Source organism: Trypanosoma grayi (genome assembly GCF_000691245.1).
Source record: "Trypanosoma grayi strain ANR4 Tgr_85_V1, whole genome shotgun sequence".
NCBI lineage: Eukaryota > Euglenozoa > Kinetoplastea > Trypanosomatida > Trypanosomatidae > Trypanosoma > Trypanosoma grayi.
Window position 1 is genome coordinate 7,978 of NW_008825704.1, and position 27,495 is coordinate 35,472.

Genomic DNA, 27,495 nt, shown 5'->3' on the forward strand with positions numbered 1-27,495 from the left:
CACACACACACACACACACACGTATATAAAATTCAGCAGCGTAGCCATCGGTGCGTGCGCCATGTTCCGAAGGAAGGCCTCGGCGGTGGTGCGGCGCACGGTGCTGGAGGTGGTCGGCAAGGCGCACGAGACGGACGAGTCGCTCACGCAGATCCTGCACTCCTTCCGCGACGCTGCTGAGCCCTTCTCCGACCTGGACGAGACAATTGAGAGCAGCACACCGAAGGGCCCTCGTGTGGCGGCGGCGGCTCCAGTGTCGTCCCCCGCCATCCTTACCTCCAGGAGCTTCTCCGCGTCGCTGACGTGCCCCAAGAAGTTCCACCTGCTGCAAAACCGACAGGACTTGATCCCACACATTTCTATCGGCGACGCGGTGTATCTTGACGACGCGGCCGCCTTCAATGAACTCGCGCGGCGGTGGGACCGCCTGCAGTTCGGTAGTCGGGCAGTCGTTGTGCAGGAGCGCGACTTTGACCAGGCGGTGCAGCGGACANAATGAACTCGCGCGGCGGTGGGACCGCCTGCAGTTCGGTAGTCGGGCAGTCGTTGTGCAGGAGCGCGACTTTGACCAGGCGGTGCAGCGGACAGAGGACGTCCTCGTAAAGTATTTCCAGACATTGCACGCGCAGCTGGGAGAGCAGGCGCCGTCGCTCACAATTCACCGTCCAGCATTTGCCGCGCCGTTCGGCGGCGACACGTCGGTGCCCAACGCAACACACCCAGCAGTGCTGCGAGCCCGCCCCGCAGTGCTGCGATTCCGCCCGAAGGACAACCAGTGGGTAATACTTGAGACGGCTGCCGTTGTGGATCCATTCAGCAACGCCACACGCCTCTCACAGTGCCTTCAGCGCTTGCACTTCACGACTCTCGCGTTCCGCTACTGGGTGACGCAGCCACATATACCGATACAAATACGCAAGAGATTCCTCACCATTGACCTTGATAGCGTCACGGAGGAAAATCTTAAAGGGCACCGTCTGGAATCTACAGCAAAGGTGGCGGTACCGCTCGATTTAAAGCGTAGTGGTTTCTTGCATATTCGGCAGTTTTTCCCCGGTCCGGTGACATTGATGGACTGTGATCCGTCCCGTCTAGTGAAGTTCGTGCAGCGGCTTTCCCTGGAGGACATGCTAGAGACTGAAATGAACTCCAACTCCCGATCAGCCGGGGCCTTCGACTTGAGTAATATAGGCCTCTGTGATCCGCACATGGCAGAACTGCAAAAAGAAGTTGGCGCAATGCAGAAACGGGGGAAGGAACACCGACACATGGGAAATAGCACCTCCAGTCGAGTCTCAAAGAAGAAGGATATGGAACTGCGGGAGCTTTTCGCGGCGCAACAGAGACTTATGGAGATGCTCATCACTACCCATACTCTAAAGCTTATCGAAAAGAGCCGCGATGCCGCGAGTATAAAGAAATGGACTACGTTTGCAAATCTTGACAATGAGTTCGTGAAAGCCACCTTCAATGACGAGGAGGAAAGCGACACGGTGGGAAAACAAAATAGTAACGAGAAAAAAAGCTCCCATCGCAACAAGAAGAAGGAACAGGCAGCTGATATGAAAAATAGCAGCAGCAGTGACAGCTCAGGCGGTTCTGGTGCCTCTTGCAGTAGGCCGCTTTGTGTGCCGGTGTACTCTGAGTTCATCGGCACTCATTGTTCTCGCGGCGACACGTGCCCTTTCTTCACGGAAGGGATGTGCCTGCCGAACAAGTTCGACGATCCGCTGAAGCAGCGCGACAACCACCTCTTCACGATCCCATCCACCGCCGTCTCGCGCAAGGCGCTCTGGTGGACTCAGGGCCTCCGCACCGCACGTGATGTGCTCTACGAGTATAAAAGGGGGACGGTGAAGTTGACAGCGCCGCAGTTACGCCACGTGAAGGCGGTTGCAGCGGGTATGCTGTGCGTAAACCCGAAGGAAATTGAGGAGTTCTTCGCTCGCATCCGATACCCTGCCTTTCTTATTGACTTTGAGGCGACTCAGTTCGCTCTGCCGCCGTTTGAGAAGGTTGTTGCGTATCAGCCAACCCCGTTTCAGTTTTCCCTTGACGTGTTCCAGCACGACATCCTCAATGAGACGCCGAAGCACTACGACTTTCTGCACTTCGGCAAGGGATACTCGCCCAACGTCGACCCACGACGTGGCTGCGTTGAGGAGTTGATGCGCGTTGTACGTCTCGAACGCGAGAAGAAGCGGCAGGAGATGGAGACATCTGGGGAGCTTGAGAGAATGGTGAAGCAGAAACAGCAGCAGGAAGAGGAGGAAGAGGCTGCAAAGGGGAAGAAACGACGCGGACGTGCGCCGGCGAAGCCCAAGAAGCCTCTTATTACAAAGGGCAACCCATTGGTTGAACCTGTCCACCCGTACGACGGCTGCTTTATCGCGCACTTCGCCAGCTTTGAGAAGTCGTGCCTTGAGAAGCTGGGGCAGCTGGTGGACGAGTACAAGGACGACATCAAGCAGTTCTACTTTCTGGACACGCTAGATTTGTTCAAGCGGGGTCTCGTCCATCCCAACGCACATGGCTCGAACTCACTAAAGAAGGTCCTCCCAGCACTCTGTCCGGACTTTCAGTATGGCGTTTTTGGCGAAGAAATTGGCGGCGACGACACCAGTGACGCGGACACCGACGGTGGCGGTGGCGGCGGCGGCGGAAGCGGACGCCAGGACGAGCAGAAGGGTGAAAACGCAATGGGTGTGTACCGCTTGTGGTATCACCACGAGGGTGGTGGCTCGCTAAAGGACTTGCATCAGATTGCCGCGAGAGACCGTCAACAACAACGCCGTGGTGAGACTGAGCAGGAGGTGGAGGCGTCTGTGCCGCCGGCCCGGCCGGACGTGCGCGACAAGGCCTGGGCAATGCTGCGGATTCAACTTCTCGAGTACTGCTCACTGGACACAAAGGCTTTGTACGAGATTATGCGGCAGGTGTGGCGTGAAAAGGAGGCCGCAAAGGGGATGAAGCCTGATAAAGGCGGCTGGGTGATGACGAGCCCGCTCCCACGAGAGTACAACTTGTGAGTAACCTACCACAGGGGCAGTAGCAATAGCATGAAGAGTGCGAAGGGGGGAGACGGGGAAGGAGGGAGCAGGAAGAAGAGGTGCCACAAAAATTTCATCAATGTTTGAATGCGAGAGGCGCTTTTGTTCCTATCCCAGTGTTGCACTGTAGTCGCTTCTACTGTGTGGTCACAGAGGGAAGAAAAGATGGAGAGAGAATAACACAAAAAATATGTGCTTCTCTTCTTTTTTTAATCCCATTCTTCTACTTCGAAGCAGGCCGCTATTACCAACAGCTGTCTTTTCTCTCCTTTTTTCTAAACATACCGAATATTTCTGTTGCGCTTGTTGTTGTCGCTGCTGCTAGACTCACTCATTATCACTCCATCCCGTGTCTCATCCAATTATGAAAAACCAATCAAGTGGCACTGAAGTGGCCAGGGTTTTTGTGGTCCGGAGTCTGAAAACACACGGAAAGAAAGAAATTTCTTGGCATATATGACGGCAGTCGTCATGTGTGACGGGGCGGCAGCCGCCTCCAAAGCTATTGGATGGGCTGCTATTCCAGGCCACTTGATGCGGCAGCACGACGGGGAGCAGCTTATCCTGTTGCACGTGTGGGGCAAAGAGAGCCTGCAGCGGCCGGCGGCAGTGAAGGATCTAGAGAAGGTGCCACAGCTCCCGGATGATCCAGCAGCGTTGTACCGCATCTCGCCCTCGCTTGTCGTGCAGAAGACACTGGAAGCAATCACGGAGAGCAAGGTCACACGTGACTCACTCAACTATAAACTAGAGACGATGGCTCTGTGTGAGCCCGCAGTAACGCCGCCACCGCCGTCGGCTCCAGCACCGCAACCATCGGCCTCCTCCAAGCTGGCGGTGGGAGTGAAGAAGGAGTCGGAGCCGCAATCGGTGGTGCTGACAGATGCAGAAATTGAAGCGGCAGCTAGGGAGGCCGCAGAAAAGGCCGCTCAATGTCATGCCAACGCCATCGCCCTGTATGCGCATGAACGTGCACTCCATCACCAAGCCAAGGCCATTCTGCTGGGGTCTGGCAACCGCGTGGAGGGAAAAAATGTTGTTGTTGGCCACGTTGGCAGGGCGGCGCTCAACACACTTCGGCAAACACACGCCCTCTGGTTCATCAAAAGTAACGGCTGTACACTTCGATCTGGTACCACCCAACTTCGCTACGTCGTCGTGCTCGTACCGAGGCCCGGTGACGCTGAGTCCCTCGCGAGAGACTGCTGTGTGGTACAGTACGCGCTGGGGCGCTGTCGGGAGAAGAGCAGCGACACCGTGAGTGCCGTGGTGGTTGCCGAGGGAGGTACACTGCCGGAGGATGTAGAGCGACACACGCAGGCGCTACAGGCACTTCTCCGGCGAGACACACCGGCACCTGTTCCAGAAGGTCAGAATGACGAAGGCGTTGCTGACTCTGCAACCGCCACCGTGTCGCTGCCGTCACCACCGCTTCAGCAAGAGGAGGAAGAGCAGCAGCCAGAAAGTGCTGAAGAGGCTGTGGATGAATCGTCCACACCTCGTGTTGTTGTGTCAGCAGTGGGGGAGACGCCAGCACCCGCTGAAGAGGCCGACGATGTAGCGGAGAAGGAGCAGTGGCCAGAGGTGTCGGTGTGTCATCTGCGCGCTACCAAGCAGGTGGTAATGCCGACAGCAAGAAGCTTACCGATACAGATTGTGAAGTTTCTCCAACGACACAAGACGGACGTGGTGGTGTTGCCGTCGACCGTTCCGGAGGAGCTTCAGCTTGCGCTCCTTGCCACGTCAAAGCAGCACGTTCTTGTCGTGCCGTCGGCTGAGCCAATGCATTGCTCCAGCGAAGCAACAGAGTTGCCTGTGGAGACGGCTGAATGTACAGAGTGAGCCTTGCCCCTCGACTTCTGTGGGTGTGGCGTCATTATGAGGTTGTGGCAGAAGTCACCACATTCCCTTCCCCGCCCGCCCCCTAGAGCCATTCTCCTTTCTTTATATTGCTTTCTTTGTAATGCTGTGTTTTTTTTTTATTTATGCTCTCTCTCTTTCTCTCTCGTGTTCCCCCTAATACAAGGTCAAACAACATGGCGGAACCCGTGATAGCGAAACCGCGGAGGTCGACGGCAGCAGCAGTTTTAGGTGTCGAAACGCTGTCGGCATTCATGCTGACGCGTGAGGAAACCGCAACAACAGCTGCCAGCACGTCTGTCTCCGCTGGTGCAGTTCCAACAACCCACGTTCTGCGAGATGACGCTCCGGCCTCGGTGGTGCTGTCACGCTGGAGTGGCAGCCTGAGTCCAGGAAAGCTTCAGCAGAGCCTAAGAACGGAATCCAACGACCTGAAGGACGATAAAGGTGGAGAGACGGGAAGAGAATGCTCCACCGAGCGTCGTCAGCGAAACGTAGTGGTTCAGCACAGCCCTATCAAGGCAGATAGTGGAAGCCATCACAGGCGCACGACCCGCGCAAACCTGCCTAATGGAAATGCGCCGTATCTCTCCCCTCCAGTGTCGGGAATGCGCGAGACGTCTCTGATGCCCCACAGCGCGGCGAAGCAGCCGTTTTTTTCTAACATGATACACCGCGCCGAAAACGTGCAGCTGCATCGACTTTGTGAAGGGTTATTTGCTGACTCGCAAAAAAAAGGCGACAAGAATGGTGGTAGATGTACAGCGAGGCGGCGCTTTCAAAAGAACAATGTAGAAGTAGACTTGGAAGGTGATGGGGGGAAGGATGCTGCCCCCACCACTACCCTTCACTCCCCTCTGTCGTTGCTGCGGCTGATAGACCTCGAGCGCCCCAACAGCAAGGGCGGGCAGCTGAGCGTTCGCCCCAGTGCCGCCAGGACAAAGCATGCGCGGGTGCAGCACAAGGTGGTGAATCTCTCTCTCTGCAAGTACCCCCTTCTCCGCGCCATCGCCGAGGAGAAAGGGTTCAAGACACAAGAGTCAGAGGAGGAGTTGGAGAAGAATCAGTTCAACCTTGTATGGTCCGATACCGTGCTCCCACTCACACGTCTGGTACGGTTGGCGAGCTGGCAACGCACCAATCACTTCCCTGCCATGCACCTGTTGTGTCGTAAAGGGCATTTGGGCATCACGCTTGGCCGGATGCGGAAGTTGTTTCCCACGCATTACACATTCTACCCGCGGACGTGGTCACTGCGTAGTGAGCGGCACCAGTTCCAACGTTTTATGATGGCACTGCGAAACAAGAAGGTGCCGAAGTTTTTTATCATGAAGCCGAACGCGGGGTGCCAAGGAAGAGGCATACTTATCACACGGGACCCGCTGAATGCGGTGGATGACGTCGACAATTATATTGTGCAAGAGTACATCGCAAGGCCGATTCTACTCGAGGAGCGCAAGTTCGATCTCCGCGTGTACGTTCTGCTAACGTCTATTCGCGCACCATCCATATTTCTTTTCAATGACGGACTCGTTCGTCTCTGTGCAGAACCGTACGAAAAGCCAACCGATAGCAATGCTCGCAATACATGTAAGCACCTAACAAACTACGCCGTCAACAAGCATAGCCCAGAGTACGTGTTTAACGACAATGCTGACAGTGGCAATGTTGGCAACAAGCGCAATTTTAAATTCCTGAATGAATGGCTAGATTCCTCGGGAAACTCCTCGGAGGTCTTCTGGTCGCGCGTCGCACATGTCATATGCAAGACCATTCTTGTTGCGCAACCACAGATTGCCAACGTCTACAACTCATGCTTTCCGCGGCAGAATGACGGCTACAACTGCTTCGAAGTTCTCGGCTTCGACATTCTCATCGACCACCAGATGAAACCCTGGTTGATGGAAGTAAACCACACGCCGTCGTTCGCCACCGATACTCCACTTGACTATGAAATCAAGCATGCCCTCCTCGAGGAGGTGTTGGATATCATTGATGTTCGAGCGACAGATCGGAGACGCGGCGAGAAGAAGGAACGAGAAGAATTTGTGCAGCGTGTGATGCGGAAGCCGGTAGGCATGGCAGCATCGGCGCACAGGGGTGGTGGTGGTGGTGGTGGTGCCTCTGAAGTGATGAGCTCATCACCCAGCACCTCTTCCTTGTTCCAGGTGCAGCAACCATACATGTCGACAACTGGAAGCATGGGAACACTGGAGCAGGCGGCAGAGTTTGCAAAGTTAATTGAGGAGCGCCGCGCCCACGAGGATTCAAAGCTTTGCGGCTTCAGGCGCATATATCCCACCCAGGATGCGGAGCACCAGCTCGTGTATGACGCTGTCCTTTCCCAGGCCTGTGCTCAGTGCACGTCACCACAGCCGAGTTGGATGAGCTCGCCCACGCCCTCTTCACCTCAGGTCTCTGATGAGCGCCACCGTCGCATGGACAACACGCCAGGGAGCTTCGCCCTGCCGCAGCGTCTCCCGACATCAGCGGCGTCAACCGATGCAGGGGTGGCAATATCATCACCCCACAACAGCTCGGTCACATCCAATCTCTCCAGGGGGATGCAGATGCAGAAACTCCGTGAAGAAATGACGCACAGTCGGCGCAACGGCAAACCGGCGCCGCGGGTGAGGCCCGTCGTCAGCAGCGCCGTCCGCGAGCGGAGCGGAGGCGCCACGGGCCACGACAACAGCTACACTGTGGAGGTGCCGCCACCGCCGCCGCCGCCACAACTCTCCTCGTCTTCAGTTCATGCAGGAGCTGTAGAGCCGGCACCGGAGCAGAAGCGCCCGATCCTCGAGCGTCTGTGTATTCTGCCGGATGCAGACAACCAGCCACCGAAGGTACACGTTATCGTTGCGAAGCTGACGCCTGTTAGCACGAAGCCCGCACCACCCGATCACTCAACCTCCACGGCAGAGCGCATTGAGGAGCTGCGAAACCTTCAGGAGCAGCTTGAACACGAAGCGGAATGTGAGTTGTCGCAACTGCAAGGTAGCGATGGTGAAGATTCATTCACATTGGGTGAATAATAGATGCAGGTGTTTTTTAAGCTGTGACTCAGTAGTCCTTGTTTTGATCATATTTAGTCACCGTTGTAGCAAAGAGGAAGCCAGAGTGTTACACTAAAGACGAGTCTGGGAAACGTGCAATCCTTACCGAAAAGGGGACTAGAGTGTAAGTGGTTTCACGTGCTACCTTAGGCTGAGTATTGGCGGCGATGCCACTCTACTTCACGTACAGGTACAGCAAAGAGCTTTCTTTTTCTCTCTTTTTTTTCACTTTTACTCATCTGTACTCACTCACATTCTGACTTTCTGCTTTTTTTTTCTTTTGTATCTTCCCTACTCAAGGCACCAACTCGCGCACATGTGTGTGCCTCACTTCCCTGTCCTCCACTCACCCACCCCTTTGCGCTCTGGCGTCTGGAGAAAATGTGTGCTAGAGTGGTGAAGAAATGTGTCAAAAATGAATGCAGCGAGAAGTGTAAGCTTAAGAAGCTCAGTGGGTAAATGTGTGCCAGTAGATCAAGGACACGTTGGTTGACAAGCAATCAGACGAATGATAGTGGTCACGATGATAACGACTATGAATGTACGCATTTGAGTGTCGTGCACTCTGTTACTTCATCTTGGCCTGCACCGACCCTTGAAAGGGCGGTTTTCTGTGGTCACCCTACACCATATTTCTCTTGCAGCAATCGTGAATATAGGTTGGTGCATTCTTTTCAGACGCTTCGGTGTTTTTTTTTTCTTCCCTATTTGTGTGACTTCTTTCTGTTTGTGGGAAGGTGCGGCGTAAAGCTGGGTAGCCATGAACTCAGGAACAACGCGCCACGTCATTGACCTGGCATCCGCAGCAACGCTTCCTAGCAACAACAACAAGAACAGCAGCAGAGACAGTAGTAGTAGTACTAGTACTGGAAGCAGTGCAAATTATCACAATGCCCCGTTTTCTTCGTCGCCCTCCTCTCTCTCACCAATATCGCCCCCGCCACGTTCTGAGACGGCAGTGTTAGTGGGGTCAAGCAGAGCGTTGCCAGTGCGTGACTCTGACCCCAAATCGCCTCCATTACGTGAAAAAACGCGAACACCTATGGCGGTGGAGCTTCTGCCGGTGGACTCCGACAGCATTGCACGTCCCGGTCCGTCCCGTGCTTCGCATCTAGGAGACGGCAAGCACAGTAGGGAAGCACCTTTGAGGCGAGTATCGGTTGCTGCTTCTTCTGGTACTGGTACTGGTACGACAACAATAGACGCGCCTGGCATGGTAAACCCTCCAAGGTACCGGCTGAAGCATGGCAATTCCGAGGGCCAGTTGAAGGGCGCTAGTTTCGAGTCAGCTGCAGAGCGTGCTGAGCGACGTGACTGGGCACGCAGCCTGCAGCGCTGTTTGTTGGAAACTGAAGCGGAGTTGCAAGAATCCCGCTCCGTCGTTAAGGCACGTGAGCGGGAGGCCCTCGTGGCCTCCAAAGAATTGGCACGTCTTCGTGAGATGGTGTCCTGGCAGGCGCAACGCATTTCAGAACTGGAGCGGGGCCTTTCGAACGCGCACCTCCCCGATGATTGTGGTGGAAAGGCAGAGGCAGTCAAAGGGGGTGGGGCTGCTGCCGTTTTCCCGTCCACTGCTCTGGGTGGGGTAGACAATGGCGTGTCCCTCGACGGCCTCTCTCCCTCTGATGTTAAGCGTGCCGTTCACGCCGCGGTGGAGATGCTGAGTGGCATTGAGGCGCAGTACCAGGCGGAAAAGTGTCGGCGGCGGGCCCTTGAAAAGGAAAATGACGCACTTCGTCAACGTCTGTTTCTTTCATGGCGAAGGGAAAAGGGCGTTCACGACATCCCCAGCCTTTCCTGTGGTGATGAGACGCATGCCTGTCCTGTGGCATTCGTGCAGGGCCCGTTGCGGCGATTCCTGGCGGAGGCTGCGGAGATGCAAGCGAAAATAAAGATGCCCCCCGCGAGCCGCGCGCATGTACAATCCTGAATCTCTTTTTGAAGAACCCCCTGATATCCATCTACATTAGAAGACGAGGAAAGTCATTAACGCCTGTGTCTGTGTGTATGTGCGTATACGTTTGTCGCGCTTCTTTGAATGGCGCTGTTTTTTTTTTTTTTNTTTTTTTTTTTTTTGCTCATCCTTTCAATTTGCTCTTTCTTTCCCTTCCTTAATATGACTTGCCCCTACACGCAAAGCAGAAGAAATGCCCCCTAAGCGTGGCACCACGTCTCGTGGAGCGCGACGTCTCGAGACGCCGCGGAGCGCACGCAACAAAAGCTCAGCGGCAGACGATGGCAGCAGCAGCAGCACCCCTCGAAAAGCAGCAGAAACCACAGCAGCGCCGGCTGATGAAGTGCCCCTGTCGCCGCCACCGCAACAGCCAGCGGCTGGAGGAGAGGTGTTTGATGAGGGTGTTCCGTCGACTGCTGCTGGCACAACTATGTCGTTACGGGATGAGATCATTTGGAGCGACGACGATGAGGATGATGATAATGATGTATTCCTCTTTCCTGACGCGCAGGAGCTCGTGGGCGAGCCACTGCCCGATCAAGACGTCATTCGTGTCGGCACAACACAAAAGTTGGACGAATCGGACAGCAGCGAGGACGAGGCAACACTAAACCGTGTGGGCGACATCCCAATTGAGTGGTACAAGGACGAGGCGCACTACGGGTACGACATTGAGGGCCGCAGGCTGATGAAGAGCGAGCGCTCCGCGCTTGAGCGCCTCTTAGACGCGACGGATGACCCCAACGCGATGCGCACCATCTACGACGCCCTGCATGACGAGAAAAAGGTGTTGAGCAATGCCGACCTGCAAATGGTATTCAACCTGCAGCGCAATCGCACACCAAACGCAAAATACGACATGTACGCGGATGTAGTGACTGACACGGTCGAGTTTGACCCGCTCAACCATCCACTGGCACGTGGAAGCGGGCCTTCCAAGAAGAAGTTCCTTCCGGCAGAGCACGACCTGAAGGTTATTGCGAAGATGGTGCGCCGCCTGATGAAGTCGGGTGACACAGCGGAAGACGAGAAGAAAGACGACAATGCGGCGGATGAGCCTCTTGTGCTCTGGGACGACAGCAAGGTGGACATGGACACCCACACGAAGTTCAAGTATCAGAATCGCGTGCCAAAGTCGAAGGTGCCGCCGCCAGGAACGTACGAAAGTTACCGCCCACCGCCGGAGTATCTCCCGAGCGAAAAGGCACAGCAGCGATTTGCCCGGCTCCGTGCAATTGACAAAAAAGAGCACTTCCTTCCACATGCATTCAATGCGCTGCGTCATGTGCCCTTCTATCACCACACCATTCAGGATCGCTACCAGCGATGCCTTGATCTTGCCTTCTTCCCACGCGCGCAGCGCACTCGCCTTGTCGTGGATCCGTCGAAGCTGCTTCCAGAACTTCCGGACCCAAAGGATCTGCGGCCTTACCCCGAGCGTCTCTCGTTCCAGTACAAGGGCCACACGGCGACGGTACGCAGCGTGTCTGTCAGCCCCAACGGGCAGTATCTCGCGACTGGCTGCGACGACCACTTAGTGCGTGTGTATGAGGTGCTGACGGGTCGCCTGATGAAGCGGTATGATATGGGTGCACCGGTGCAGCAGGTTGAATTCTGCCCAGCTAAATCGCTCAACATCTTGGCGGTTGCGGTGGAATACAGTCTTGTGTTCATTGTGCCCAAGTTTGCCGCCCATCAGTTGGTGAACGAGCACACGTTCCGCCACCTCCGCGCTCCTGGAAGCGCTATGATCGGCGCGAACAGTGAACACGTGGTCGGTGGAGAAGTGTCGTTGGGAGGAGGCGGCATAACACAAACCACAATGGATAAGGATGAGACGGCCCACCGCATCCTGCAGGACTTGCACGACACCGAGGAGCGCGAGAAGCGGGCGGAGTTTGTGGATGCATCGGCGCAGGAACGCAGCGCTGGCATCGTTGTCAAGATTGCGCTGCACGGAAAGGTGAGACGTTTCACGTTCCACGCCCGCGGCGACTATCTTTGCGCCCTCTGCCCGAAGGATCACGTCAAATACCGCCAGACGGTGATGCTGCAGCTGTCCAAGCGAAAGGTGTTCTGTCCTTTCCGCAAGTTTTCAGAGGTGGTCACGGACTGCAAGTTCCATCCACGCGAGCCGCTCTTCTTCCTAGCCACGACTAACTCGGTGCGGATGTACAACCTCATGGCGCACAAACTGCAGCGCCGCTACAAGGCCCCAGGTGGTGTCACGACCTGTCTGTCGGTGCACACGGAGGGTGATAACTTTTTGGTTGGCGACACAACGAGCCACACACAGTGGTACGACTGCGACTTCTCCGATAAACCCTACAAGCGCATGCGCTCCCACAAGGGTGTGGTCAATGCCGTAGGGTTCCACGTGAACACCAACGCCTATCCGCTCTTTGCCTCGGGTGCGTCGGACGGCCAGGTCCACATCTTCCACGGCATGGTGTATGACGACTACAACAAGAACCCACTGCTAGTGCCAGTGAAGATACTAAAGCACCGCCGAGCGGTGTACTCCCTCGCATGGCACCCCACGCTACCGTGGGTGTTTACCTCGACTGAAGACGGCATTGTGTCGGCGTGGACTGAGTGAAGGGTGTGGGTGGAGCGGTTTCACTCATTGAATAAAGGAGCTGAGCAACAGCGAAAAAAAAAAAGAGAAAGAAAGGGAAACAAGGTGTGAAGAGGATTAATCTCGCTAATACCGAATAAACAGTAGAAGGTGTAACTGATGCTGAGAAGTCTGAGAGGCCAACGGGGAAAAAAATCCATAATTTCGGTATGTGACTCCTTTACATGATGTGCCTCCTTTTTTGTATGTGCTATGCCTCTCTTTGGATTTCTTTTTGTGAACAAGAAGCCAAAAAACGGGCGGTTCGTTTAGAGATGTCAGTGCTGTTCAAGCGTATCACGCCGCCACGCGTCAGATTCTCGGAGTACTGCATCAAGGGGGATGTCCATGAGCTTGCGGACTACATCGTGTGTCTTCTCCTCACAGAGCTGCCCGGTAACCCCTGCGGCGCTGTTGCCGAGGCGTTGGATCGGTGCCAGTGGGAGGGCCGCAACGCCTCACAGCTAAAGGAGCTGCGCATGGCGTACGATGCGTACAGAAGGTTTCGTCAACGTGATACCATGGGGCGTGCTTCTTTGTCCACACTCTCGCCGTCCGTCGTTGACTACGTGCAGTACCACGGCATCGCCATGCTGCTGGAGGAGTGGCTATTACATCTAGAAGAGCAGCAGCCGGTAGATGCGCTTGCATCCTCTCGACTGTTTTTTTTTGGCGAAGCACAAAGCTGTGCGGGAGAATCACATACGCAAGCCAACGTGAGTGAAGCAATACCTCAGTGATACCACCATCGTGTGCACTGATCTTGCGAATGGCAGCCTGCAGCAATAGGACAGAACAGATCCTGTTGGCTGACGCAAATGAGGATGCGAGTGTGAAAGACTTTCTATACCCTCTGACAATGTGATTGGAACCCAGTGATCATTTCCCGAGTTTGTGGTCATACATATCGCCTGCTGTTACATTATCGGAAAAGTTGTTTGGTGTGCTACATATACACAAGGATATATATATATATATATATATATTTGCACGTCCACCAGGTGACTAAGAGGAAAAGAAATATAAAAAATGGTGCTTTACATTTATTTCGTTACTTTTTATCCTCTTATGTGTCTTTTTTTGTCGTTCTTGTTGTGNGAGGAAAAGAAATATAAAAAATGGTGCTTTACATTTATTTCGTTACTTTTTATCCTCTTATGTGTCTTTTTTTGTCGTTCTTGTTGTGGTTGTGGTTCTTCTTGTGAGACTCATCAATGGAGGCCGCACCAAAAAGTCACAATTATGATGATGACGTGAGCAGGCGACGCACACACATCGCCATCGCCGTGTGTGGCTGTGGCCACGATGGCCGCCTCGGCTTGGGGTCGTGCGACTCGCAGAGCCGTGTTACGCTCATTCCCTTCTTCCTGTCTGGCAACAACAACGACGTTGACAATCAGTTGGTTGGCACCATCCGTGCAGTGCGTGTCGGTGGATACCACAATTTTGCCATCACTACAACAGGCGTGTACGGGTGGGGGCTGAACGAGAATGGGCAGCTCGGTCTGGGCCACGGCTCACCAGCGTACGTGCCGCTTCCCATGCGCATCCCGTTCTTCGATAAATCTGACGTCATTGAAATTGCGTGCGGCGCCTATCACACATTTGCGTGGACACATGAAGGCCTGTTCGCGTGTGGCAAAAATGAAGATGGCCAGCTCGGCCTCTCGGGCGAGAAGGACCATATCGAATTCACGACTGTACTAACAGCCGCACAGGCAAACAACAGTGATGCAACAGGACACGAAGTGAATGGAGGTTGCCGCCTGATTCGGCGGGGACAGCTGACACACGTGAGCTGTGGCACGCACCACACACTGCTGGCCTTCCGTGACGTTGAGGTAGAGAGGGAAAAGGACAGTGAGGTACAGAAGCAACACTACCCGATCCTCATCGCAGCGGCGGGGAAAGGCGACTTTGGCGAGCTCGGCTACGACGGTGACGCATGGTCTGTGCTGCAGGCGAAGGCAAAGTCTATGCAGGCGGCTCTGCGTGCCGACGCGCAGCAGCATCAGCAACAACAACACGATAACGATTCCACTGTTACTGTCCAAGGACTCCCTGAGAAAAAATGGAAGCCACTGAAACAGCGCCGGGCAGTGTTTTCATCCGAAGCTTTCCAGCCGGTGGGCCTCCCGCTGCTGCTTGAGCGGGCTGCAGCGTCATCGTGTGTGTGTCCCTTCGAAATTGTCAGTCTTCACGCGATGCACTTGCACTCAAGTGTGGTCTTGCGCGACACTTCCGCAGTGGAGCGTGACGCAGGTGTCGGCTGCATGCAAACGTTCCACTGGGGTTGCTACTATTGCAATGCCGTTGAGGACGACGCGTCGTCTATCCCACGGAGTGCAGGCGAAGAAGTGTGTTTGCATGCCGGCAACGAGACGCTCTTCCGCTACAATGCCGCCACCGCACCCTGTATGAGAGTGGAGGTGATGGGAAGCGGTGTTCTTGGACTTGGGGAAGAAGACTCGTTTAAGACGGTGTGGGTGCCGCTGCCGTTGCCGCCTGAGGCGGAAGGTCACCGTGTGAGCGCCATTACCGGGCGAGAGCACTATCTCATTCTGCTCAACGACACTTTGGTGGTGGGGTTCGGTGATAATATGTTCGGGCAGCTCGGTGTGGATGACAAAATGATAGATGTTGTGCTGCGTCCTACTGTCGTGCTTCGAGTGGGGGACCACCTGCGGAGTCCTTCTGCCGCCGATGGTAATGGGGAAAGTGTGTGGGGTGTGGAGAGCATTCGAGATGTGGGGTGTGGGGTGCGGCACTCCGTGTTCCTTGTTGAGGTCTACCGCCAGCCCGCCGATGTCACCGCAGAGGCTGATGCTGTGGTGAAGGGGCGGGCAGTGCTGTAGCCTGGGAGTGTAGAGAGACTATTAAAAGATACAGAATGTGGGTTCTGTGCGTGTGTGTGTGTGTGTGATGCGGTTGCATGCCGCTTGCAACAACTGAATCCCCACTTAATTTGCTCTCTCACATAAGTGTTGTTGTTTTTTTCCTCTCTCGCTTGGTTTACTTCTTTTGGCTTAGCAGTATCCAAACGTACAGCAGGCAGCAGGATAAGAGACAGGAGGGAGAGGGAACTATTCTGTGATTTCCTTCTCTCTTCCTCTTGGCGATCCCCGCCTTGACCTAACTGCAAACAAGAGAGCTGCTGTGGGGGGTCTGCTTCAGGAACCTCTGTCTAATTCTCGCTATTTCACAGACACACGTATATATATATTCACGCCAGCCCACACGCTTATGCTGCGCGGTTTCTGTGGGCAACCCGTCAGACGGTGCGGCGCTGGCGTCACAACGAGTGTGGCTCTTTGGGCCACGCTCTGGCGGCGCAGCAGCACCCTTACCAGCTCCTCGGCGGATCTCACTGTTCATCGCGAACTTATTGAGGAACTTCAGAGCCTTCTCGAGCGTGTTCCAGCGGACAAGTGGATTCCGGTCGGATCACTCTACAATGACCTCTCCCTTGACAGCCGGCGACGTCACGTCCGCCCGCACAAGACACTGGCGGCGGCACTGGTGAAGGCGACGGAGCTCGGTGTTTGTCTAAACCAAAACGGTCTAATGTTTTGCAAAGGGAACCCACCAAAAGAGCTTGACACACCAAAGAAGGGGACAACCACCATTATGAGTAACAGCAGCAGTATTGGTGCTAAGGATGAAGAAGGTGAAGGTGATGGTAGTGCTAGTTCGAACTACATGAATAGCGTCATTGTGCAACCGGACAGTCGAATGGTGGCCGACAGTTTTGGTGGGATGCCGCCGGTAGATTTCTACTACGATGTGGGCCTCCGCCAGTACCCACCTCCGCCACCTGACTTCGATGTCACAGCGTCAACGCTACCGCAACCCACAGCAACAGAGGGCGCTGGGGTTCTCTCACTCAGCACCTTTGTCTCTTACATCCCACCTTTTTTTGTGCCATTGGATGAGGTATTGCAGGAGATGCCGGGATATACCGAGGAACACATTGAGATGTACTTTAAACACCGTGCTTCAGAGGTGGTCACGCTGTTCGGGAAGAAGTACATCCGCCTTCATGGCGGCTATGCAAAGTTTGCCCTTGATGGCTGTGAAGTAGCAGAGGAGCGTTATGCACGCTACAAGCCGGATCCCAACGCTCTGGAACCTTTCATTGCGGCCTTCGGTGGTGTCACAGGGCGCTGGATGCCACTGAGGATTCTTCTAGAGCGAGCAGGACATGCAGCGGTAGCGTCACTGCCGTACAAGGGACCGGCCGCTATCATTTACTTCGCCCAGATGCAGCACGTTTTCTCCTTCGCTGTTGACCGCGATGGTGGATCGGTGCTCTTGCTTCCGCCCGGTTACGCTGGACTCGAGTGTGAGACGACACCGACACCGAAGAGTTGCAACTGCATCCTGCGTCTGGTGCCACAGGATGGGCAGGTGGACATTTGTCACATTGAGGAGGCAATACCCAGCGCTGTTCAGGAAGAGGTGAAGCTGTTCTATGGTACACTGATGCGTTTTTTTCAGTTTCATGCCGCCGTATTTTCCCTCAGTGAAGATGGTGCTGTAGTGATGCGTCGACGCTTTAAAGACCGACTTGATAAAGGCCAGCTGTCGCTGGAGGAACAACTTGAGATTGCCATACAAGAGCGAAATAAGAAAAAGATACGTTCGCTGCGACGCCGCATTGGCTTCCGGAACGATCCCTCGAACCCCTTTCACGACCCTGACAACCTTGCACGGGAGCTTCACCGTTACCTTCCCAAGAAGGGTCATGTCCCGCTCAAGATGTTCCTCAAGAAGAATGTCCCAGAGGAGCTTCTTAACTATCTCCCACGACGCTTTTGGAACTTCTTCAGCAACTACCCGCAGTACTTTCAGCACTTCGAGTATCAAATAGCGGGACAGTGGTGCTTGAGCCGCCCAGGGCAGCCGCTTCCGCGCGGCGTCATTCGGCAGGAGTTTTCAGAGGAGGACCTCGTACGGTTGATTGCCGAGTACCTCCAGCAGCGCGGGCCCAAAGCGTGCTCGTGTATCATTCTGCATATCCCACGTGGGGCGCAGGAGGCAGTGCGGAAGCGCTACGGTGGTTTGTTCTACCTCGTGCGGGGGTTCCCGCAGTACTTCAACGTTGTTCTGCCCGCCGAGGTGGGCAACGTGCGGAGTATGGCGATGGTACACCTCGTTGAGCTCCCTGGCGCGGAATTCGTGCACACCAGCAAGGTGTACAGCAGCAGTGAGGGGGACAGTGCAAGCGAGTTGGCGATGAACGAGGATGACGAAGAAGATGGAGATGAGAATGGCAACAGTGAGTCTCACGGCGGTGGGGCGTCGTGGTCGTGACGAATGCCGGACGAAAGTTTTATTCACATCCGCAGGAGAGAAGGCGTGAAAGAAGGGAAAGGGGGTGCGGGATTTATTTTTGCGCCACTTATTGCTTTGTGTCGCTTCCCCTCATCCTTATTGTCATCCTTTTTTTCTGTTTTCGTCCGCCTTCTCTCTCTCTTTTTCTATGGCTGTATGTGTCGGGGTTGGTGTTTCACTGCAATCTTGTGGATGATATTCTTCCTTTTTCTTTCTTTGTCTTTGACTTTGTGTGTGCTTTCACACGCATTCATGCCGTGCCCGTGCATGGCGAAACGAGCACAGAGTGAAGGAGGCGGGGTGTCTCGGATGGCCGTTGTCTGGTGAGGTGAGCCCTGTAACACGCACACACACATATATATATATATATATAAGGTCGGCGAGAGAGAGAGAGAGAGGACAAAAAGAGAGGGAGTGTGGGGAAGAGGGGGTGCAAAGGGAAGGTAACGTATGCAAGTTGACCTTTCCCACAGAAACCTCATCGACTTTGACTCCTCTGCCTTCTGCACAGAAGACGAGCGGGAAGCACTTCGCTCCATTACCAGGCTAGACATCTCCTTTAACAGCATCTCCTCCCTCCATGGCCTGCACTGGCTCTCCACTCTAACAGCGTTGGATGTATCACACAATAGTGTTGCATCTCTGCGTGGACTCCCGTTACCTCTGCGGCAGCTAAACGCCTCGTTTAACGTACTTAGTGACGTGGAATGCCTGTCACCGCTTCTTCAGTTGGAGGTGCTGGTCATATCACACAATCAGATCACTGGTCTCAGAGGCATACCGGCAACGGTGCGCATACTTGACGCCTCTAGTAACCGACTCACGTCGCTCGCAGGTGTGGAGAGGTGCGCAGCCTTGGAGGAGCTGCAGGTTCGGCAAAACATGATTCAGAGGGCTGAAGGCCTCGAAGCCCTCAACTCACTTCACTTACTCAAGGCACTTACGATAACAGGGAACCCTGTTACATGTAGTCGACGACACATTTCGGCGGTTTATGCCATGTTACCAGTCGGTTTGCAGGTTGTGGATCTTCCATCGACGTCAACGACGATGCATTCCTCTACAGTGTCAACTCCAAACAATGTTGTGCGTGGTGGTAATAGTGGTGATATAAGCCCCGCTGCATCCCTCAACACCAATACGGCGAAAGACACCATAAATATCTCTGGTGTTTCATCTGCTAGCACAGCGAAGACAAGTCAAGACGTCTCGAGCCATGGGAGTCACGCGCATCCCCCAGCATCTTATTGCCTTGTGTCACCGCAGAAAAACGGGGTAGATAAGGATGCAAAGCAAGAGCGTCAGAGCGGGAATATGACCCCATGGCTTGCAGAGGGAATCTCGATGGCAGACCTCCACTGTTCCACCCTGCCCGAGAGTGTTCCCCTCCTCTCAGGCACTGCTGCTTCCAGCAGCGTGAGTGTTTCGAGAAACACAAGCATCGTTAATTCTTCCCGGCAAGTGGCTTCAACGGAAGTAGATGTTTCTGTGCCTAGCATTCGCGCCCAAAGGCTAACGCAGTCCGCGCTGGAGTGTCTACAGTCGGAGCTCGATGAGTGCCGGAGAATGTGCTCATTTTACAATAAGGAAAATGCAGAGCTGCGTCTGAGTGTTCAGCAGCTGCGATCCACAAATGAGAGATTGGTGCAAGCCAATTCGACGCTGTTGGAGAGGAACAGGCAGTTGCAGCTTGCATGCGCCTCAAATCCTTCATATAGGCAAGAACTAGATGTGTCTGGTTCCCCTGGTGAGAAGAATGTTGTGGATAACGGCCCATCACGTCCTTCCTCAATTCAACAACTGGTAAAGCTCTCCCATGATGAGAATAATGGAGTTGAAGTGCGAAACTCAGGGGGGATTCATTGTCAAGTGGAAGATGCATCAGGAGAAGCACCATCGCTGGAGGAGAAGGCCGAATTGCGCCGCGGGGCTCGTTCATTGGCCGCACTGTTCATGTCCCTCGTGCCAACAGCAGCAGCAACTCAGCCGTCATCGGCTCGTAGTTTTTCTGCTGATGTTAGTGGGCGTGATCACAACAGAGACAGTGGTCGCCGCATGATGAGCTCTCCGTCCCGCGGAACTTATACAAACAATAGTCACTCCAACAGTATCAGTGACTCGCAGCTCTCTAGTGCGAATGGTGGAAGACGAAAACGTCGCACTGTCTCGTTTGGTGGGTTCGCGTATTATTCACCCCCGCAGTGACAGGTGTAGATGGCATCAACCTTAGATTGCAGAGTTTGGAGTAGGCTGTATATGTTTCGGTAGCTGTGGATATTCCTTCCATCTTCATTGTTGAATACGGATGCCCACTCATGAGAAATGCGTCAAATCGGCGTAATCTCATTCATTTTGCTGTTCTTACATTTCTGATTTTGTTATTGCTGTAAGGCAGTCAGGAGATGTCTCGCCCAAATTCTGCATGGGGGGAAGGAAAGAGCCCGCGCCACACAAGCAGGCATTGCGCAGCGGAGGGCCCCACAAACTGTGTGATGCTACATGCATTTGAGGAGCACGGTTCCGTGCCCATAACATGTGTCGCCGATTTATACGGATCGGCTGGATCATTTGGCCAGCTACAGAACCTGGAAGCCCTCTCTGCCAGCGCCGAGGGGGCTGTGACAAGGTTTAATGTGTGGAATGGGAGGCCGACGTCAATGGCAAGCTGTACAGGTAAAGCGCCAGTGACTGCAATGCTCATGGTGCCAAAGCATTCGTTGGTGTGGTGTGGGGATGAAAAGGGCTCTGTCACCGTGTTTCAATTACCTTCGTGTGGGGGATTGAACACTGCAGACCGGTCTCCTCTTGCTAGCAGCACTCATTGTCGCATGTGTCATGAGTCTGCGGTCGTGTCCTTCGCTACAGACGGTGACGCATTTGTGTACAGCGGATCTTCAGATGGAAGCCTCTTGTCGTGGTCGGTGCAGGAACCTTTTCAGTTCCAGGGTCATGTTGGGCATCACACGGGGGAATTAGCCCATATTCTAGCCGTTTGTGGTGGTTTTCTTGTTTCGGTCGGACCGGACTCTTCTGCAGTTCACGTCTGGCCAGTGGGTGAGAAGCGAGCGATGCAGGAGCCGTTCGCTCTCAGAGGTCACACAGATGGTGTGCTTAGTTGCCTCCACGTTGGTGGTGTGTGTCTCTGGAGCGGTGGGGAAGACCGCTTTATTCGCGTGTGGGACCTCGGGGACCCTGTCCACCTCAGCTGCCGTTTGGTCACCCCTAGTTTGACTGCAGTAAGAGCAGACGCGGTGCCGAGTTGCCTGTCAAATGAGGAGACGGAGCCAGACGAAGAGGAAGAAGGGGACGACTCTCTGCAAGATAACTCAATTCGAATGCTTGCTGGGCACAAGGAATCCGTCGTTGCACTCCGCGAATCCCGTGGAATTGTATTTTCGTGCGACGTCTCTGGGGTGATTCTGGCGTGGAATGCCAATCGTTTTTGGCTTTTGCATGCCTTTCGGGCACCACTCGGAACGCCGCTACCGAAACCTCCGTCTGGTGTTGCAACTGTTAGCGCTTTTGGAAGTAATGATGGCGAAAAGAGCGCTGCTTCTGGTGTTGGCGAAGTGATTCGTGGGGCACGTTGCCTAAGCTTTGTGGAGGGCTTCTTCTGGATTATCGACACACCCAGTGGCCCACGGAGCCTTTACATGCCCAGCCACCCTCGTCTGAGGAAGGCACTGTCTGACGGCTCGACAGATGCTGTTCTCTCCTCGGATGAACTAAAGGGTGAGGACAGACTAATGGCTAAGTTTGGAGTGTATATGCGTTATACAATGGACCTTTTCACACAATACACTGAACTTCGCAATGAGGCCTTTTTTCATCATATTTTCAACGTCGCCCCCCAGCAGCAGCAGCAGCAGCAACATGAAGAGGAGGCATACCAGAGCCGTGTTTGGTGTGGAGTGGGATCACTAAAAACCACGTCTCCACACAGCAACCCCTCTGGAGAGGAGAAGGAGAACGAATCTGTTGTTGCATATCGGCCATTGTGTGAAAAGTGTTCTGAAGTGGATAGAATTCAGGTGATGCGGGTAGCGTTGGAGAAGGAACGTGCTCTCTTCGCCACTAAACGAATGGAAGAGGAGAAGCGTTTGTGTATGGAGCGACAGAAGCTAGCCGAGGAAAGAGCACGCCTTGAGGGTCGTGCTCAAGCGCTGAGTCGCTTGCAGACAAAGCTTATAGAGTCTAAAAGACATCAAGTGTGTGCTGGTGCCGAGTACGAGAAGTTTTTACAGTCCATAAGGAAGCGAGAGTTGGAACGCGAACACCAGTTGGCCAGTGTCAGCACCGAGCTTTCATATCTTCGGCTCAAGTATGGTGACTGGAGTGGTGCGCACGAAGAAGGCTTTTAAAAAGGCATATTTCGAATGAATGCGTCCTATGCATCGCGAGAGAATGGATGTGCATTCTGCAAACCGCTGATTCGTTGTACTAATTTCGATGCCTCGTCAAGCCCATGCTACTGTTTCTTATTCTGCTTCCACTGTCTTTGCTTTATTTCTCGAAGTACGAGTGGATCCGCCCGCCTACTGACGGGAATTCACAGACGTAGCTCACATTCCCAACACATACACACACCAGAGAGAGACGCATAAGTGTGCGCCTACACAGTCTCTCAAACACTAACCCGCTTAATACAGGAAGTGAGGATGAGGCTTCACCGCATTCTTCGAAGTCTTCCCTTTGAGCCGATGGCTTTATCCACTTTTGAAACCATAGAACGCGCAGCGGCATCTTCGAGCGCCATGGCGCCACCACAGGGATGTGCCTCACATGGCCCACCCTACTTTATCTCGCCGAAGCACGATGGGGTGCGCATTGTATCGTATGTGAGTGAGCGTGCCGAATCATTGAGGTCAACATGTTTCTCTAGGTTTGGGCGGCCTGTTCATGGCATGTTCTGGATTGAAGAAGAACTGCGGTTGCTTCGATGGTTGTGTGGCGACCCACGGCTTGCGTTGGATGGTGAGTTGTACATTCACAAGCAGTCTAATGGAAGATCAAAGGGCGAAAGTGGTGCCAAAACAGGCTTCTTGGCAGTTGCAGCGTTGGTGCATCGCCTGCGTGGGCCCAAATCCGCTTGTTCAACAGAAGAGGAGGTACTCAACTACGTTGACTCACTCCCCCGTTTCTGTATCTTTGATATCGTCTCCTATCAACCGTCAGAGAGTCTGAGTGTGGCAGGTGAAAACAGCGGTCGAGGTCTCTCGCAGATTGAGAAGGAGCGGGTGCTTCTGCTCCGTGAAGTGATGAAAGCGAATGAGGTTTGTAATTTGGAGATGCTTCGGGTTATTCCCAATTACTCGGTCTTTTCGCAGCGCCTTAAGGCGATGAACTTCTTAATGTGCCTTCTGCAGCGGGTGCGTGCTTCCCCTATTCTGTTTCCGGGAAAATTTGCCCAGCAGTCGCATGAAAGAGGTGAACAAAAGCGGTCGGAGTCCCTTGTGGGTGCAACTGGCGTCGGCGGCGAGTATGTGCAGCTCATCCAGTACTCGATGCTCCGTTCTCTTCAAGATGCCAAGCGTGTGTACCTCAAGAACTACGTATCTAACGGGTACGAGGGTGCCGTCGTTCGAAGTGCGGCTAACGTATACGAGGTTCGGGAAAAGGAAAAGGGCATATTGCTCGGGCTCCTCGATCCTCTTCTTGACAGCGATAAGCGGCTCGACATCACCGCCACAGCGTCTCGTGGTTTGAAACGCGGCTTACAGCGCACGGCGGCCCCGTCGCCGCCTCCGCTTCTGCTGCTGCACACATACGCCAATGACGAGCCTGTCATCCCTGCAATTGGTGGCGGTGTGGCGGACGCGGCCGAGATACGGCAGTGCGAAGCGGAGGAATCAAACCACCAAGAGGTAGTGAGAGTTGCGGTGAGGCGGACTAAGCAGAACCCCCGACGCAGCACCACGGTGGTGAAGCTTCTCCCCTTCTGTGACAAGGAATACGCTATCTTGAAACCGCTGCTGAAGGTGCCGTCGACAAATCCGCGTGCTCGGAAACTTATTAGCATTCCCCTCTCTTCGTTTAAGGGGGGCCACAGTGTTGTGTCGACGCCGCGAACACGTCACGGAAGGGACGCATCGAAGGAGAATGACAAGAGTAAGGTGGTTGTGTTCTACGGGCTACAGTGTCTCAGTGAGACGGGCCGTGTGTTTAATGTCCCGTTGCCTAAAATGGACGTGGCAAAGCAACGTCTTCTGCTGGACCATCTCCTCGATGTCACAGGAGCCTCAAATAAAAAAGGAAAATCGGGCCCCAGACGGGTCTGTCGACGCTCACTAACAGGATTGTATGCAACAGTGAAGTACGCGACGCTTACAGAGTATGGTATACCCCGTTTTGGCCAAGTGAAAGCCATACGTGGTGGTAAAGGTTGGTTTATGTGAGTTTATTTTGCCCACACTTCCCAATTACCTGTTGGTGCCCTATACATGCACACAAATCACATTTGTACACCGTTTGATTGTGTGCAATATTCGGTTGTTCTTATTGTTGGTAGTGGTGTGATTGTTTTTTTGTTTTAACCAATGTTGGTGCAAGTGACATAGAGAAGGAAAAACTGGAAAGCGTATTGAGTGTGCTGTGTGTGTTTGCGTTTGACTTTTTTTTGTTAACCTGCTCATATGCATTCCTCGGACAAAGCGCTGCGTCGTGTTGTGGTGTTACTGCTTCCCCTGTATACTTTTTTGATTTGCTTGTTATTGTTTCTGTTGTTTTGTTTGCTCGTTGCACGCTTACATTCACCTAATAAGAGTAACAGGGGAGGATACACACATGGGGAAGAAAGCCACATTTGAGCGAGCCCATCAGCGGCAGGTGCGCCACACAAGGGAGCAGCGACAGCGAAAGTCAGCTGCTGTTAAGGCGATGCGGCGTGGCGAGGATGACTCTGGGCGTCTTATTCAATATACGACCACGTGCAGAAGCCTCGTAACGGATGAAAAGAAGGCTATGCTTGTGGAGCAGTTTGCTCAAGCATGCCGACTACCTGCCGCATGTGAAGATCTGTGCATGCTGCTGCGTCAAGTAGCTGGAGAGTACAAACAAGCTGAGGCCACTCGCAAGCGCCTGCGGGATGACAACGCCGTGAGCAAGGCAACTTTTGAAAGCATAATCGATGCTTTTCTCCAGCTTGAACACCAAGCTGCCACTACGACAGATGAAGACGATGAGGAAGAACCATTAACTCTTCTAGAGGAGGTTATTCAGGATGAATGTGGGAGCCGTGTGGTGTGTGCCTTGATAGCCGCTGTGGATGCTTCTGCGAGCGATGAGAAAAAGGCTTTGGTGCTTGATGCTCTGATTAAACTGTTCGAGGAGAATGAAACTCTCTATGAGCATTATGTTGCCTGTAAAGTAATGAGTGCGTTGGTGCTGCATGGTGATCATGCAATTCAAGAACGGGTCCTGCAGGTTTTGAAGTACCACTCTGGAACAGTTGAACAACTGCAGTTACAGCTTCGAAATCGTCATTCAGCTGTTACGATACATCACCTCATCGAGCAACTCCCTATTGAAAGCATTGCGTGGTTAAGCGACACGCTGTGTGCCACCGATTGTATTGGTGGAAAAAAGAAAAACAAAACTAAAATGGTATGTGATGATGAGGACAACCTTCAAGAGACATTGATTTCACTGATTCTCGACCCCGTTGCATCTCCAGTCATGAGGGCGCTCTTCCTTCGCTCTGCCAATCGTGCTGCATTTCTGAGAAAGATTGAAATTACAACACTCCTCACGACCAAGCGAGGTTGTAAGTTCTTGCAGGAAACGTTATCCCCTGAGCTACCGAATTGGGCCCCTGAGGAAGCGATGGCTACACTGGACGTGGTTATGGCTGCTTGTGAGGCAAATCTTGTCGAGATGTGCACCTCTTCTGATGCTAATTTTGTTGTACAGGCTGTTATTGGTCTTATTCCACTTACAGGGGATCCAACAGCTGTTGCAGTGCGTTTTAAAGGAATTTTGAATGTGATAGGACCGCATTTTTCTACCTTGTCGACGCATTACATTGGGGTGCATGTGGTGGTGGCACTCGTCGGGGCAACGCTCTCGCTGTCCACGAAGGCTTTAGCCGAAGAAATAGCATCTATGCTTGTCACGCGAAACAATGTGGCCGATATAGTGCGCGATCCTCATGGCAGTCTGATTGTGCGGAAGCTCTTGCCATTGTGTGCTGTAAAAGACTCCAAGGTGGGGCAACTGCTTGCCAGTACCATTGAAAAGGACATGACATCTTTGATGTATGACGCCATTGGGAATTTGACGGTGCAAGAATACATCAAGGTACGAGGCGCAGAAAATCTTGCTCGCAGTTTGATGAAGAGTGGTGAAGAGCTGGCAAGTATGTGTCAGCATGCATATGCCTCCCATGTTGTTGGGTGTATTTTTGATAATGTGGGAGCGTCGACACACTCAAGCCTCTGCAATGCGTTGCGACCTCATGTTGTTGTGTTGTCAAGGCATGTGAATGGACGGTTCGTTGTTGAGAAGGCGCTTGGTGCCAACCGCGACATTTGTGATCTCCTTCTCCGTCATTTTACGGCGCTTGCATGCGAAAAGGGAACACAGCATGTTTTGTGCGCATTGGTGTCGAATTTGGATCAGCGTGGCAAGCAGAAGGTGGTGGATTTGATCATATCTGGACTTACAGAGCTGTCCACCCAACAATGTAGCTCGATTGTTTTGCAAAAGCTCATGCAGGCAGATGAAGTGGTGCTGCAAGCAGTACAGAAGGAGCTGACGCAGAAGCCAAGGTTGCGAAACAATCTTGCTCAAAACTTCTTTGGTAAGTTTGTTGTGCAAATAACTGATGCAGTGGGGAATTGAGTTTTTTTGTGTGCCCCTCGAAGAGCCTTAAGGAGCTTCTATGCCCATAAAGAGAGAAGCGAAGGAGTACGATTAACATTCACATTAGGAAGAAGACGGAAATATCTATTATTTATTTATTTGTTTATTTATATATCGGATGCTAAAAATGATGATAAGTGCATTTGTGTTTCTCAATATTTTCTTCTCTTCCCCTATGTTTCTTAGTTTTTTTTGTTTGCTAGGTTTAATTTCTTTGGCTGGACAGTGTTGTGAATATGGAGGGCGCTCTTTTTAACGCCTTGCCGCCTGGTTCCGAAGAGGCGGCGGCACTGGAGGCTTCACAGGTGGAGGCGCTAGCTCGCCTCAGCGCGTTGCGCGGGGAGCTCGAGGAGCTCTTGACACGATCCGCTGTACTCCGCAAGGATTACGAAGACCTCGTCCCTCGTTGTCGCCGCACCGTGCGGGCGATCGGGGATGAACTGGGCCTGTTGGAAAAACGCGTCGCGGAGTGTCACGGACGGGCCCTCGACCTTCAGACAAGTTCCCGAGGGGATACTTAGGATATATATATTTTTTGCTCTTTGCTGGTGTGTGGGGGGGTGGGGGCGGAAGTGCCCCTTCCTTCTTAAATTTGTTTGCTTCTTTTCCCAACCCAAACTCCCGTTTTTTTTGGGGGGGAGGGAGGGGGGCCGCCCCGGTGCGGATCCGGGCTTCTCTCCCGCCCCCGCTGAAAACAGTAGCTTCGATATGGGGCTCTGGGTATTGCGCCATGATGGTGGTATACAGTTGTCGTACGGGGTGTTC

At 53.5% G+C, this 27,495-nt stretch overlaps 14 protein-coding genes across 14 annotated transcripts; all 14 read left to right on the forward strand.

Annotated features, from left to right (window-relative positions):
- Window positions 1-61: 61 nt before the first annotated feature.
- DQ04_00851050 (hypothetical protein) lies at window positions 62-499 on the forward strand (the record flags this gene model as incomplete). The annotated part of the gene is made up of 1 exon (XM_009309807.1): window positions 62-499. One exon carries the CDS (start codon window positions 62-64, stop codon window positions 497-499), a length of 438 nt encoding a protein of 145 aa, XP_009308082.1.
- A 571-nt stretch (window positions 500-1,070) lies between these two features.
- On the forward strand, window positions 1,071-3,029 carry DQ04_00851060 (hypothetical protein; the record flags this gene model as incomplete). Its single annotated transcript, XM_009309808.1, has 1 exon — window positions 1,071-3,029. One exon carries the CDS (start codon window positions 1,071-1,073, stop codon window positions 3,027-3,029), a length of 1,959 nt encoding a protein of 652 aa, XP_009308083.1.
- A 477-nt stretch (window positions 3,030-3,506) lies between these two features.
- DQ04_00851070 (hypothetical protein) lies at window positions 3,507-4,892 on the forward strand (the record flags this gene model as incomplete). The annotated part of the gene is made up of 1 exon (XM_009309809.1): window positions 3,507-4,892. One exon carries the CDS (start codon window positions 3,507-3,509, stop codon window positions 4,890-4,892), a length of 1,386 nt encoding a protein of 461 aa, XP_009308084.1.
- Window positions 4,893-5,086: 194 nt separating this feature from the next.
- On the forward strand, window positions 5,087-7,945 carry DQ04_00851080 (tubulin-tyrosine ligase-like protein; the record flags this gene model as incomplete). The annotated part of the gene is made up of 1 exon (XM_009309810.1): window positions 5,087-7,945. The coding sequence occupies one exon, from the start codon at window positions 5,087-5,089 to the stop codon at window positions 7,943-7,945; it is 2,859 nt and encodes a 952-aa protein (XP_009308085.1).
- Window positions 7,946-8,726: 781 nt separating this feature from the next.
- DQ04_00851090 (hypothetical protein) lies at window positions 8,727-9,896 on the forward strand (the record flags this gene model as incomplete). Its single annotated transcript, XM_009309811.1, has 1 exon — window positions 8,727-9,896. One exon carries the CDS (start codon window positions 8,727-8,729, stop codon window positions 9,894-9,896), a length of 1,170 nt encoding a protein of 389 aa, XP_009308086.1.
- A 217-nt stretch (window positions 9,897-10,113) lies between these two features.
- DQ04_00851100 (ribosome biogenesis protein ERB1) lies at window positions 10,114-12,519 on the forward strand (the record flags this gene model as incomplete). Its single annotated transcript, XM_009309812.1, has 1 exon — window positions 10,114-12,519. The coding sequence occupies one exon, from the start codon at window positions 10,114-10,116 to the stop codon at window positions 12,517-12,519; it is 2,406 nt and encodes an 801-aa protein (XP_009308087.1).
- A 293-nt stretch (window positions 12,520-12,812) lies between these two features.
- On the forward strand, window positions 12,813-13,277 carry DQ04_00851110 (hypothetical protein; the record flags this gene model as incomplete). Its single annotated transcript, XM_009309813.1, has 1 exon — window positions 12,813-13,277. One exon carries the CDS (start codon window positions 12,813-12,815, stop codon window positions 13,275-13,277), a length of 465 nt encoding a protein of 154 aa, XP_009308088.1.
- Window positions 13,278-13,751: 474 nt separating this feature from the next.
- On the forward strand, window positions 13,752-15,392 carry DQ04_00851120 (chromatin binding protein; the record flags this gene model as incomplete). Its single annotated transcript, XM_009309814.1, has 1 exon — window positions 13,752-15,392. The coding sequence occupies one exon, from the start codon at window positions 13,752-13,754 to the stop codon at window positions 15,390-15,392; it is 1,641 nt and encodes a 546-aa protein (XP_009308089.1).
- Window positions 15,393-15,780: 388 nt separating this feature from the next.
- On the forward strand, window positions 15,781-17,850 carry DQ04_00851130 (hypothetical protein; the record flags this gene model as incomplete). The annotated part of the gene is made up of 1 exon (XM_009309815.1): window positions 15,781-17,850. One exon carries the CDS (start codon window positions 15,781-15,783, stop codon window positions 17,848-17,850), a length of 2,070 nt encoding a protein of 689 aa, XP_009308090.1.
- Window positions 17,851-18,321: 471 nt separating this feature from the next.
- On the forward strand, window positions 18,322-20,076 carry DQ04_00851140 (hypothetical protein; the record flags this gene model as incomplete). The annotated part of the gene is made up of 1 exon (XM_009309816.1): window positions 18,322-20,076. The coding sequence occupies one exon, from the start codon at window positions 18,322-18,324 to the stop codon at window positions 20,074-20,076; it is 1,755 nt and encodes a 584-aa protein (XP_009308091.1).
- Window positions 20,077-20,363: 287 nt separating this feature from the next.
- Window positions 20,364-22,232, forward strand: DQ04_00851150 (hypothetical protein; the record flags this gene model as incomplete). The annotated part of the gene is made up of 1 exon (XM_009309817.1): window positions 20,364-22,232. One exon carries the CDS (start codon window positions 20,364-20,366, stop codon window positions 22,230-22,232), a length of 1,869 nt encoding a protein of 622 aa, XP_009308092.1.
- Window positions 22,233-22,529: 297 nt separating this feature from the next.
- DQ04_00851160 (putative DNA ligase) lies at window positions 22,530-24,266 on the forward strand (the record flags this gene model as incomplete). The annotated part of the gene is made up of 1 exon (XM_009309818.1): window positions 22,530-24,266. One exon carries the CDS (start codon window positions 22,530-22,532, stop codon window positions 24,264-24,266), a length of 1,737 nt encoding a protein of 578 aa, XP_009308093.1.
- Window positions 24,267-24,654: 388 nt separating this feature from the next.
- Window positions 24,655-26,709, forward strand: DQ04_00851170 (pumilio-repeat, RNA-binding protein; the record flags this gene model as incomplete). The annotated part of the gene is made up of 1 exon (XM_009309819.1): window positions 24,655-26,709. The coding sequence occupies one exon, from the start codon at window positions 24,655-24,657 to the stop codon at window positions 26,707-26,709; it is 2,055 nt and encodes a 684-aa protein (XP_009308094.1).
- A 257-nt stretch (window positions 26,710-26,966) lies between these two features.
- Window positions 26,967-27,251, forward strand: DQ04_00851180 (hypothetical protein; the record flags this gene model as incomplete). Its single annotated transcript, XM_009309820.1, has 1 exon — window positions 26,967-27,251. The coding sequence occupies one exon, from the start codon at window positions 26,967-26,969 to the stop codon at window positions 27,249-27,251; it is 285 nt and encodes a 94-aa protein (XP_009308095.1).
- Window positions 27,252-27,495: the final 244 nt, after the last annotated feature.